The following is a 13,527-nucleotide window of genomic DNA, read 5'->3' on the forward strand; positions in this document are numbered from 1 at the left end:
TGACAGATATAAAATCTTTAATTTCTTTAATTTTTTAGTATTAATTTTTCTCCAGTAATCTGAGCTCGTGACTTGTTCTCCCTACAAAATTTCAAATATTTTTTTTAAATTTCTGCTATAAAAGTCCTCATCGAATTTAAATTTTTCCGCCTTTACTCCGTCTGCAAGAGCTGTCAAAAACACAAACAAACCAAAAATCCCCTAATGTCAAGACCATTCTCTCGGCTAAAAGTTTCCGGAATTATGTATTTGTGATAGAAATACCCCAATTAATAAGAATTTTCCCAACTGTCTGATGCTTTGGAATGTAAATTCGAACAATGTTTGGTTTAGCGTTAATAACAGTATTGTCAATTTTACCCCTGTCAGCTTTAACCTCAAAATCGGACCGATTTTCGGAAGAACTCTTCATAAAACCTTTGTATAGTGACCACTTATACGTTCACTTCCAGTTTGCAACAAGATGGGACACCAGTCCAGATCAGGAGTCTTGTATGTTCGTGATGATATTGAGGTTATATTTATTATTCTAACGTACGTTTTAGTTCGCCACACTCACATTTTCCCAAGGGCACTGGGTGAGATAGTAGCACGTTATAATGTACAAGAACTGCACGTTAGTTTGACTGGCGGCTTGTGGCGGTATGAGACGTGGGGGTACCCAATACTAGATGCAGGCCCTGGAGCTGAAGTATGGGCTTGGTTTAAAGACAACACAAAAGATGTAGATAAAAACTGGAAAGAACTAGCAAGTTCATTATCTGGACTACTCTGCGCTAGTTTAAACTTTGTAGACAAAGCCAACAGTGTGAGTCCTGAGTACACTTTCAAGCCCAAAGGAGCATTTTCTAGTCCTAGCGTAAATTCAAGCTTTGTTCGGTCAGCTGACACTTAATTTATCGAGATTTTACTTATAAGGACGTTGCAGGTATTCAAGCCTCCCACGTGAGATCGTGTGTACAGAAAACTTGACCCCTTGGAAGAAGTTACTGCCATGTGAAGCAAAAAGTGGCTTAGCATCATTGCTCAATTCAGGTTACATCCACAATACCCGCTACCATTCCGTGGCTATTCATATGCGGCCCGTGTGCCGCGATAGTTCTTGCGTGTCCACGTCGTTAGAACTCCAACAGTCTGTTTCTCTAGTTTACGATTATTTGATACTGGGGACGAAAAACTGGTCTTTTAGGAAGTTGTTTGGGCAAGGTTTGATGGGGCGTTGTCCCTTGGCTGAATCCAGCACAATTTTCGTCGATACCACCAGTAATACAAGTGTTCCATTTCAATTAATACCAAGTCCGGATGAATACATCACTTCAGTGCGTGGAGGACACGTTAATACCTTTGCTAAATATGATGTGAAAACGTACGCGATGAGTCTTAACGCTAATTTTATAGGAAAAGAAAGCGTTCTTCTAAATTCACCTCCTGCGATCCACGCCAATCAGTATATTACTGGCTATGGGCAGGAACGAGGAGGTATTGTGACGAAAATCTATAACAACCATTGGGGTAGTTTGGATGTTGTCGTTCTTCAAAATATCCCCTGGTACGTGCCTATTTACCTTCACACTCTTAAAGTGGATGTAAATGGTAACAGGGTGGAACCTGCACGAATTCGTTACATTCCAGGTCGCCAAAGAGAGCGCCCTTATCACTTAGAAATCTTGCTTCGATTGCCTTCGCGCTCCGTTACTGCAATTTCAGTAGACTTCGATTATGTGTTTTTAAAATGGCAAGAATATCCTCCTGACGCTAACCACGGCTTCTACATCGGTTCAGCTATTGTTTCTGTCAACTTACCACTAGCTAGAAATTTCACGGGACTCCCACAAGACGGAGCAACTATAGCCGATAGTTTTAACGCTTCAAGAAGTGGGTATTTGGTTCAAGTGCGGACCGAAAATATGGTCATCACACTTCCAACGCCCGATTTTAGTATGCCTTATAACGTAATTTGCTTAGCGTGTACGGTAGTCGCGTTAGCCTTTGGACCTTTGCATAATATAACTACGAAACGATTGATTTTAACTGTTAAAGACAATGAAAAACTGATCGTCAAGTTGAAAAACAAGATAGTTAGAGCGTGGACCGGTAGGAAAACTGCAGAGTGAAGTAAAACAAAGTGTTCAGTAGTTGTGAAGTTTTATTAGTGTTTTTTTTTCACATCCAAAGACTAGTTTTTGTAAAATAAAAGGCACAACAGTAAAGTAGTTTTTCTTACATACCTACCTTTAACTACAAAATTCTGAGCTGTGTGACTAGTAGTGTTAGTAACACATTTTATTGCGTTTCGCAATTGTAAGTCGTTAAATGAAAACAAATTATACAAAACGCGTTATTTTGTAAATATGTTCTAGGTATACCTGGTGAGTCAGTTTTCTGAATTAGTTTATTACTTTACATGGAGGATTCTAGTGTTATAGTTCTTGACTCACCCTGTATACTGCACACGGTGTGGGTCTTGCCACAATTACGTATTTTAACATCACCATATTTACTCTGTTGGCAAGAGCCACGTCATTCCCTGATTCCCCAACCCCACGTGATCACAATATTTACATAACATTTGTCTATCAGTTTAGAATTACTTAAAACTAAAAATGGCAAAAATGGCAATGAAGAAACTCAACCAACTAAAATGTAAATAGTTTCCTCTACTCTTGCTTTCCCCAGCTTCGCCATCCGCAATCTGTTTATTAGCTTCCGACGTGCAAACATCCCCACAATCTTCATCTTCGCAAATATCACAAAGAGTGGAAGTCCTTCCTCTATAAAACAATCGTGCTCGTTTCGCTGCAAGATCATCGATTAAGAATGAATAAGTCATTTTTCATTTCTCTACTTACAACTGTCGTAATAATCGTAAATTACCACCGCTACTGGTTTTTGTTTCGCAACTTTATGGGTGCGGAACGCTGAAATGGTCGGACAATATTCACCAAGACTTGTAACGTTGTTAAAGTAGAGAACAATTTTCGTGTTGGAATTTTTTATTTCTACTTTTTGTACGTTTTGGGATACTTCCAAACTTGGTAACGAGTCGATGTCTGCAGTGAAACCGGAAGGCAAATTGACTTCCATTACTGCCATGTTGCTGATGGGACTTTCGCTGAGATTGCGGCTAACGAAACTAAACAAAAAGTGAAATATTCAATTCTTACTTTGTACTTACCCAGTGCATATCGAAATTTGAAGGTGGTCCTTGTTGGAGTTTTTATCTACTTGAGGATCTAGAGTGAACATAGGCCAAGGTCCTGTCACATTCATGTTGTATTGGTACGCCACTCGCAGTACCGCTAGACCTCGTCCTTGTGCTGTTACGTTAACCTCGCGCGAAGTTTTCGGCAGTTGCAGCCGTTGCACAATCATCGCGTTGTTGGTGTTAACGTTAAAGTTGTGTAACTGATCCTTTCCGTAGGACAGCTCAACTTGCATGTTGATATTGCTTGCCAGCTTCATCACGAGTTTGTAAATTGCGTACATTCCAACGCTGGTATCTTGCGAAGATGTGAATCCTCCTAAATTATTTTGTTGATCTAGCAGCCAGTTTAAAACTGGGATAGCATCTTCAAAGTAATTTGCCTCGAGGAAGGTCAGTAAACCATAGGCTGACGTTTCTATGTCAATAGATCTGGGGAGTTTGGTCCAAGGATTCTTTGTTTCGTCGCTTGGAACGTCTTTAGACCACCATTTCCGGTCATCTTTGGTTCTAGCTCGCCCATCGAGGACATTAAACGCACTTTGTTTGGAAGGATGTCGGGTGAGTTGGAGGACGTAGCTGCAGAGAGCGATGGTGTAGGTAGACTCTTCTTCACCGATGTATCGAGCAATGTAATCGAGACCTTTGTTAAGGGTGTTGGTGTAGATTGAGTCATATCTCTGGAAAAACTGTTTAACTTTGTCTTTAATTAGTGAAGATTTACCTGGTTTTCGATGAAAGCAAGAAGAGTAAACGCAGTAAGAGCAAGACTGTTACCGTCTCGACTTTGCAGCTCTTCATAAATTATCGCTCCGGTCTCCACAAAACTACCATTTCTTGCTTGGCTGTTCGATAACCACTCCAAACACCCTTCGATGATCTTATCGTCGACATAAATATGCCCTTTGGCTTGTTTCAACGTGATAGCAGCATATGCGGTTAACCTGTAAAGTTAACAAAAATAAACGAACAAGATCTCCCATCAACTTACCAGATGCTGCCATTTTCATCTCTGCTTCCAAAAGCACTGAACGAGCCGTCATAACGTTTGAAGCTCAGTTCTTGTTGATATCCTTTCTCTAGTAGCTCCACGGCTTCATTTTGAATCGTTGGCGTCAGTTGCCGCGTCGAACGTAAATATTGGAGGATAATTATGTTTGGTAGAAGGTGGATCATGTTTTGTTCTCCACAACCTGTTGGAATTCTTATTAGGTTTTCTAAGTTGACCATGGAGGGTCCTAGAAGATCGCCAACTGCGGAAACTTCAATTTTTTCAGATCCGCTCACCAGGTTTGCCGGAAGGGTAAAATTTAGTGTTTTCTTGTAGTTTCGGGTGTTTCGTAAGTCGATCAGAAGGGTTTTAGTGTAGTATTCGGTTTCACCTTCAGCCTGTAACAGAAAATTAGAAGAAGCCTAGCGTTGTTGAAGAGACTTACTGTGACTAGAAGGTGCTTGATGGCAACATCCTGATTCTTTGGACTGTTTGCGGTGACTTTAATCTCAACCGAATCCGGTTTTTCAAGCCTTATCATGAACGAAATCGAAGCACCACTGTTCTTTTTAACACTGATTTTCTTCCGACGATACAGCTCAATTTCTGCAACTCACGTTATATTTTCGAAAATCAAAAACCACATCTTACTTTTCGTAGAATTTATGCTGTTAGAAACCTCAGCAAACTCAAACTTCTGTTCGGGGTTATGAAGGGTGACCTCAGCAACCAAGTCTTTGTCTAAATGGTTGTAAACTACAACAGGAACAGCTAAAATCTCACCACGCTGCACTGAGTAGGGTAAATCCAAAGAAACCACGAAACTTTTGGATACTTTAACTTTCTTGGGAGTTGTGCTCAAACCTAACCCATGAATGGGATCTAAAGAGAACCCTGTAAACACCCATGTGTTGAGGCTACTTGGTACTTTGCGTCGAATCGACGTTTTTCCTTCATATCCGGAAGAAAAATTGGTAAACAACCAAGTATCTGCAATTTCGTCGGTGAGGTAGACTTTAGGTTTGTTCCACACTGGTTTTGGGATTCTGCTGAAAGCGTAAGGACCTGCTAAAGGCGGTCTAGTTACCGAATGAAGAGGTAGACCAAAACCTCTATCGGGTTTAACAGTGCTGGTTCCATAGAAAACAGGACGCAAGTAAATGTCTTCCACTGAAAAACGTGTCTTTAGTTTTGTGGAAAACCTTGGAGGGAAACAATACATGTAGGTTGATGTCTGTCGACGTGGGAGTTGGTCAAAAGATCTGCTCCGGAGTTCTGGAAAAGTTGCCTAGTTAAAAACACTCTGAAAAATTAACACTTACGTAAATGGCACTATGAGGATTTGCTGCTCCCGGTTTCCAGAAGAAGTGGTACTTCGAATCTTGCATTACTAAAGAATAGGGCGATTGTTGCGCGACATCGTACTTCTTTAATTCATCCGCAACTTGACCGTGAGTTATATCAAAGCCTGAGCGTAGATGAACCGCGTTTTGATCAATCGCTGTGAGCGCAACGAAGGAGTTTGGTTGAGTTCTTATTGTAACATCTACATCCATGTTTGGTAGAGTTTCCACCGAGTTCACTTGAACCTCCATCTGTAAATACAACTTCAGAACTGATTAGAGACACTACTAACGAACTTACAAAATTCTGTAAGAGACCATCGATTTCAACATCAAGCGCATCACCGATTAGTTCTCCATCTTCTCGAACGTAAGACACCAGGAGATGAGCAACCGGTACCATGGCTCGAGTCGCTGTAAAATGGAAGCGATATTCGTGTTTGTTGTCGACTTGGAACGTGTTTGCGTTGAGGACATCGCCTCGTCCTAAGAGAACGTAACTGATGTATTTTAGAGGCTCGGTACAGTTGACGAGGACCTCCACGTCTAGATTTACAATGGGTCTCTCGGTTTCGAGAGTGACTTGGAGGTAAGTGTTGCTGTACGACACCGCGGCAGGGATTGGTGAAATTCTTTCTTTGAGACCTTGGTACTCGGCCTGAAATACACCATGAGGATATGGACACAAATTATGAAGTAGTACCTCGATTCTGAGGGCGGTAGTGTTAGTGACGTTAGTCGGAGTGTAGTACTCGAGCTTCACAATTCCATTCCTGTCTAATTTATGTTTTTCCACCACGTAGATCTCGTCAACTCGCGAGTACCCATACCGTACCGTGACTTGCTGTCCGGATTTTATGGGAGTACCATCATGGTTGGAAACTTTGACCTACAACTCTTGGTTAAACTACGAGCTTGACAATGAAAAGATCTTACATAAGCGGTGTATTTAAGCCCGGGCTTAAAATAGTCAGCAGTTTTGATGAGGTCCATTTTATAGTCGTATTTGTGTAAATGAACTTCAACTGAGTTGTTTTGGCGGCGTCCTGTTGAAGCTTCTTCAACAGCGACATCCACCATGACAATTCTTTCGTATTCATCACTTAGTTTCAATTCTTTATCAATATCGAACTGAACGGTAGAAGAGCCTTCGATGGGTACAACTTTGCGGATGGGATTTTGGAAAATCGGTTGGATGACTCCGGAGAAAATTGTCGGGTAGACGGTAATCGTGGCTTCTCCTTTGACTTTTTTGCCGTAAATATACCTAAAATAATGTAACGATTGGGGTGCGGTAAAAGGAGTGTTACGTACTGTGTTTGCACGTTAACAGTCAACGTATTTTCTTTAAACGTCAGATGTTTGGGGGCTTGAATATTGACCATGAATTTTGGCATAATATATTCAGCGACTTCCACTGATTTGCTAAACGTTTGTCCGTGGACCGTGACGGAAATATTCCAATTGCCGAGAACCGGACTTTCGCTTAGTTTTATTTCTCCTGTGAAGACTCCTCGAAGGGCTTGAACTCGTTTCCATTCTTTAACTCTGTTTCCTTCACCATCCTAATTGGAAAACTTTTAGTAATTTGAAGAAACCAGAACTAAATACTAACAGTGACGAAAATATGTAACAGTTCATTCCGAACTTCCGCCGCCGGTTTGAGATGCGCATTTAGCACCACGGCCCTAAAGAGAATTGTCGTTCCAGGCTTATAAACGCCACGATCAGTCTGTACAAAAACTGAGTAACTCTTTTCCAAGAACTCCACGGGATAGTCGGAATAAAAATCCACTCCGCCTTTTCCCGAAACGACTAACTTGTAATCCGCATAGTCGACGTCGCCCACTTCCAGTCTACATATTCTGGAAGTATAAGGTTGAACCTCGACTCTGTCTTCACTGCTGTAGATGGTGCCATTGAGGGAAACACCTTGAAGAACCGCTCTGACTGTCGTCGGTTCTGACGTTTGTTGCACAGAAACAGCAACATGGTATTCGCTGTTGGGGCGGACGACTCTTGGCCCAACGACCTTGTAAAACCTACACATTACCAAAAATTATTTGTGGGCAAAATATTTGGACAGTCAAAGTTACATTGTACAATTCACGAAGACGCAACTTTCTAATAAATGGTGTAGTCTGGTAAATTAATAGGAGAAAGTATGAACCAGTTTGTTTCCTGAAATTCAGGAATTTGCAAGTAACATTTGGTGTAACACATTGTTAAGTAATTAACAATTATGCGTGGAATTAAAAAAGTGGAAATGTATTGCAGGTCATGCGGTAACTTTCACGTTGTGAGAATTCGGCTCATTAAGCGAACTTTGCAGGTGTGACGGTGCTGGTTCCTGTTTTTGATATGTTAAGGCGATAATTGAACACTCGAAAAACCTGCTATAATTTAAGAATTAATCATTAAATTGTTTTGTCACATTTTTTTCTGTTGGTTTACAGCCCGACGAAAAACCTATAATTACAACAAATTATATCTTTAAGTTTTATTTATATGTTAATGATAACCTTTCGGTAATATAAATTTAAGCTTTTAGCATGTCGGCGATTATTGGCATTCTAAAACCATGTCATTAAACCCAACAAAAAATGAAAATCGGAAGAAACATAATTTAATGCAGCGCTGTTCAAAATTGAGTTTCTCTCCATTAGGGACGTTTCTATTTTTTTCAAATGTCAATAAAACCAGATCTTGGAAAACAGTTTTGTTTGAATATTTATTCGACAGGTTCTTTGTGCACATAGTAAGTAAGTACGTGGGCTTCAGGATTTCGCTCACGCACTTTTTACATCACATGTGACACATAAGGAAAGTGAAACTGTTCTTAGTTGAGCACGGGAAATCTTTTCTCTCATCATATATCCATATAAAGTAAAACGGTTTCGAAAAGAATGGGTGAATGGCTCATATGAAATGGTTTTAATTGATTTCTGCTCGAGCTTATTTCAGTAATTTGTTTATATTGCATTGTGCAACAACCTTGTATAGGCAATGACTTTTTCACCATGTACAGAATAACAATAAAGAGATAATCCTTGAAGGAGACAAATGACAATGTCATACAACAGTTGAATAGTTACTACCGAAATGGAAATTATTTTAGTTTCTCTAAATAAGCGTGGTATTGTTTACTATTTACATTCTTGAGAAATATAAGTAAACCGCAAAATGTGAGGTCAAATGAAAAAAGTCCACACTAAAACTTGAAAGTTTGCATATTTTTTAATCTCTCTCGACCTTGCAAACTTGGATTTGATTAGAAGTAACACTTGGCACTTTTGCCGAATTCAGTAGTGACATCATCGTTCAAACGGTATTTTTATCTACTCCTAAAAATTGCTGATGACTAAAATTCCTTACCCCTGGCATATCACACTTGTTATCAAAAAACTAAAAGTCACAAACTTCAACATCACTGAATTTTTGGGTCAGTACACCGAATCACTTTTCATTTTTTTAGTCCTTTTTTCACAAGTTTTAATCCTATTGTTTTTCGTCACGTAATTCAGTACCTTTCTAAGGGTAAACTTGCAGTTGTTCGTGTTAAAGAACCGCGAACTGCACACTACAAAGTTGATTCATCGTGTGGCCCCCAGCGCCCACCTTACTCTAGTCTCCTGCTGACCAATCTCCATTTCCTGCGAACCTCGTGGCTGAAACCGAACGGTCTTGGCATTGCTTTGTTTATTTTATGACGTCTACTTTGCAGTTGCACTTTTTACTTAGTTGCTGTCATCACTGCGCGTTGAAGTCTCCATGACTTACATTTCCTTTTATAGTAAACGTTTTTTCACCTGTTTGGAATTTTTCATTGTGACTATTATTGTCAATAAACGAAATATAAAAACTAGGTTGTGTTGTGGAAAGAATGAAAGAGTAATTTCTTTTGTGCATTCATGTCTTTAAGATTATCTTCCATTCTTCTATTTGCAAAACAATGCGCAACATTTCATCTCATGATAGTTGTCTGTTTAGACGATTGTATTTACAGGTCGAGCTGCTTTCTGTTTACAAGAAAGGACTTACTAAATGATAGTTCAAATTTGAACTAGCGTACGTTACGTAGTCGCAACACAGAGGTGGATTTATTCTGTTTCAAAACAAAATTCGAAAAACTTTTTTATGTTGCAGTGAAAAAGCAAATTGTGATGAATAAAGATGTCATTAGTTAATTGGCTTCTAGGCACACGTATTCATTCCCAAGCCTTTTCATTGTATTCGGAATTTGTTTGACCTTGCTGACCGCGAAAATTCGAAGAAGTTATTACATGACACTTAATTAGGTAAACTGTAATTACTACTGTATTTTCGAATATCCGGTTCGTGTTTTTAGATTGTTTCTATATACCAAGTAATGAGATCTTGGTGCATTTAGGTCATTGTAGATAAAAATGTGCTGTTATTATGATTCAGTGTTTTGTATCACTTACTATTTTCAAAGTGCAAGGACAACTGACTTACCTTTGAATTCATTATGTAAATTAATTATTATTGTTTATAATTTCTTATAATTAATTAAGCGTAGACACGTTTCTGTATTTTTTGTCGAGAATAGATTTCGCAAAAGTCGTATTTTTTCAAAATTTAAAAATATTCATACACTTACCGGAATATTTTTGATAATTGTTTCAAGGCAACCAACAATGCATGTAAAACGCAGCTTTCTAAGCTTGAAATCGAGTACCTCAAATTCGCCAGTGTTGTTGCGTTTATGAACGGTTTCGGTGGTTATTTAAATGTTCGACAAATAGGCACATCACCTACATAAAAAACGCAATTTTCGCGAAAATTCTATGGCCAAACTTTTGATATCGACATCTCGCTTATTTTTTAGAGTAAACTTAAGTTATTATACATCAGTCTAGGCAGAATTTTACGCAGATTTCAAATCTGGGATTTAAATTCAGATCCGACAGCAGATAACTGAGTTATGGCGGATCAAAGTTTCGAAAAGTTGATTTTCATTTTTTCTCATTTTTCGTAATTTTTAAAGTTAAATATCTCGGAAACTATTGGAGACATTGAGATGCGGTTTGCGCCATTCTTTTTCTCGGCTCATTTTACGTTAGAAAATGTTCTCAAAAGCCCAAAATTTGATAGTCGATTTTTCGCGAAAAAAAATTACGACTCAAACGATGAAAATTTTTAATTTTTTTTATTTTCGGCCATAGCTTGTAAACTATTTGTACAATCGATCTCAAATTTGGCCAGTAGATAGATTTTGAGCTCCTCTTCCGACTGATGTGTAATTCAATGCTATTAAACGTCGTTTTCATTTTGAAAACATTGATTGAAAATCACCCTAAAATGATGTTTCTAAAACAGTTCTTGGCCAATACCTCGTTTATTTATTAAGAAAACTCATCAAATCTGGTCTCATTTTACGCAGAATTTTACGCTGAATTCAAAAACATGATCATTTTTTAATTTTTGTCAACGAATAACCAAGTTATGGCCGTTTGAAATTTTGGGTTGTCGCCAGAGGGCCAAATTTTCGACGGTTCGAAACAATTCATGCTCGATATCTCAGAAACTATTTCAGATATTGAGATGCGGTTTGCGCCATCGTTTTTCTCGTATTTTTTTACATAAGAAACAGTTCTTTGATTTTTCCACAAACGAAATTTGCAAATTTTTGCAAAAATTTATGACTAAAACTATGGTCAAACTTCTGATATCGACATCTCGCTTATTTTTTAAAGTAAACTTAAGTTATTATACATCAGTGTACGCAGAATTTCACGCAGATTTCAAATCTGGGATTTAAATTCAGATCCGACAGCAGATAACTGAGTTATGGCGGATCAAAGTTTCGAAAAGTTGATTTTCATTTTTTCTCATTTTTCGTAATTTTTAAAGTTAAATATCTCGGAAACTATTAGAGATATTGAGATGCGGTTTGCGCCATTCTTTTTCTCGGCTCATTTTACGTTAGAAAATGTTCTCAAAAGCCCAAAATTCGATAGTCGATTTTTCGCGAAAAAAAATTACGACTCAAACGATGAAAATTTTTCATTTTTTTTATTTTTGGCCATAACTCGTAAACGATTTATCCGATAGATCTCAAATTTGGCCAGTAGATAGATTTTGAGCTCCTCTTCCGATTGATGTGTAATTCAATGCTATTAAACGTCGTTTTCATTTTGAAAACATTGATTGAAAATCACCCTAAAATGATGTTTCCAAAACAGTTCTTGGCCAATACCTCGTTTATTTATTAAGAAAACTCATCAAATCTGGTCTCATTTTACGCAGAATTTTACGCTGAATTCAAAACTATGATCATTTTTCAATTTTTGTCAACGAATAACCAAGTTATGGCCGTTTGAAATTTTGGGTTGTCGCCAGAGGGCCAAATTTTCGACGGTTCGAAACAATTCATGCTCGATATCTCAGAAACTATTTCAGATATTGAGATGCGGTTTGCGCCATCGTTTTTCTCGTATTTTTTTACATAGGAAACAGTTCTTTGATTTTTCCACAAACGAAATTTGCAAATTTTCGCAAAAATTCATGACTAAAACTATGGTCAATCTTCTGATATCGATATCTCGCTTATTTTTTAGAGTAAACTTAAGTTATTATATCAGTCTGCGCAGAATTTTACGCAGATTTCAAGTCTGGGATTTAAATTCAGATCCGACAGCAGATAACTGAGTTATGGCTGATCAAAGTTTCGAAAAGTTGATTTTCATTTTTTCTCATTTTTCGTAAATTTTAAAGCTAAATATCTCGGAAACAATTTGAGATATTGAGATGCGGTTTGCGCCATTCTTTTTCTCGGCTCATTTTCCGTTAGAAAATGTTCTCAAAAGCCCAAAATTCGAAAGTCGATTTTTCGCGAAAAAAAATTACGACTCAAACGATGAAAATTTTTAATTTTTTTTTATTTTTGGCCATAACTCGTAAACGATTTATCAGATAGATCTGAAATTTGGCCAGTAGATAGATTTTGAGCTCCTCTTCCGACTGATGTATAATTCAATGCTATTAAACGTCGTTTTCATTTTGAAAACATTGATTGAAAATCACCCTAAAATGATGTTTCCAAAACAGTTCTTGGCCAATACCTCGTTTATTTATTAAGAAAACTCATCAAATCTGGTCCCATTTTACGCAGAATTTTACGCTGAATTCAAAAACAATCATTTTTTAATTTTTGTCAACGAATAACAGTTATGGCCGTTTGAAATTTTGGGTTGACGCCAGAGAGCCAAATTTTCGACGGTTCGAAACAATTCATGCTCGATATCTCAGAAACTATTTCAGATATTGAGATGCGGTTTGCGCCATCGTTTTTCTCGTATTTTTTTACATAGGAAACAGTTCTTTGATTTTTCCACAAACGAAATTTGCAAATTTTCGCAAAAATTCATGACTAAAACTATGGTCAAACTTCTGATATCGATATCTCGCTTATTTTTTAGAGTAAATTAAGTTATTATACATCAGTCTACGCAGAATTTTACGCAGATTTCAAGTCTGGGATTTAAATTCAGATCCGACAGCAGATAACTGAGTTATGGCTGATCAAAGTTTCGAAAAGTTGATTTTCATTTTTTCTCATTTTTCGTAATTTTTAAAGTTAAATATCTCGGAAACTATTTGAGATATTGAGATGCGGTTTGCGCCATTCTTTTTCTCGGCTCATTTTACGTTAGAAAATGTTCTCAAAAGCCCAAAATTCGAAAGTCGATTTTTCGCGAAAAAAAATTACGACTCAAACGATGAAAATTTTTAATTTTTTTTATTTTCGGCCATAGCTTGTAAACTATTTGTACAATCGATCTCAAATTTGGCCAGTAGATAGATTTTGAGCTCCTCTTCCGACTGATGTGTAATTCAATGCTATTAAACGTCGTTTTCATTTTGAAAACAATGATTGAAAATCACCCTAAAATGATGTTTCCAAAACAGTTCTTGGCCAATACCTCGTTTATTTATTAAGAAAACTCATCAAATCTGGTCTCATTTTA

The 13,527-nt window shown here is 37.7% G+C and overlaps 2 protein-coding genes across 2 annotated transcripts; one reads left to right on the forward strand and one right to left on the reverse strand.

The window, feature by feature from the left end:
- Positions 1-167: 167 nt before the first annotated feature.
- Positions 168-2,210, forward strand: PIG-T (phosphatidylinositol glycan anchor biosynthesis class T). The gene is made up of 3 exons (XM_088035482.1): positions 168-492; positions 546-879; positions 929-2,210. The coding sequence occupies exons 1-3, from the start codon at positions 321-323 to the stop codon at positions 2,112-2,114; spliced, it is 1,692 nt and encodes a 563-aa protein (XP_087891608.1). The 5' UTR covers positions 168-320; the 3' UTR covers positions 2,115-2,210.
- On the reverse strand, positions 2,129-9,188 carry Tep3 (Thioester-containing protein 3). Its single transcript, XM_088035480.1, has 15 exons — positions 8,912-9,188; positions 7,152-7,578; positions 6,851-7,101; positions 6,473-6,803; positions 6,240-6,425; positions 5,838-6,194; positions 5,516-5,788; positions 5,414-5,468; positions 4,845-5,363; positions 4,639-4,799; positions 4,194-4,591; positions 3,927-4,146; positions 3,176-3,882; positions 2,850-3,133; positions 2,129-2,796 (listed from the first exon to the last, which is right to left on the reverse strand). Exons 1-15 carry the CDS (start codon positions 8,962-8,964, stop codon positions 2,588-2,590), a joined length of 4,431 nt encoding a protein of 1,476 aa, XP_087891606.1. The 5' UTR covers positions 8,965-9,188; the 3' UTR covers positions 2,129-2,587.
- Positions 9,189-13,527: the final 4,339 nt, after the last annotated feature.

This window comes from Gnatocerus cornutus, chromosome 5, assembly GCF_029298725.1.
Source record: "Gnatocerus cornutus isolate USDA-ARS CGAHR chromosome 5, icGnaCorn1.1, whole genome shotgun sequence".
Classification (NCBI taxonomy): domain Eukaryota; kingdom Metazoa; phylum Arthropoda; class Insecta; order Coleoptera; family Tenebrionidae; genus Gnatocerus; species Gnatocerus cornutus.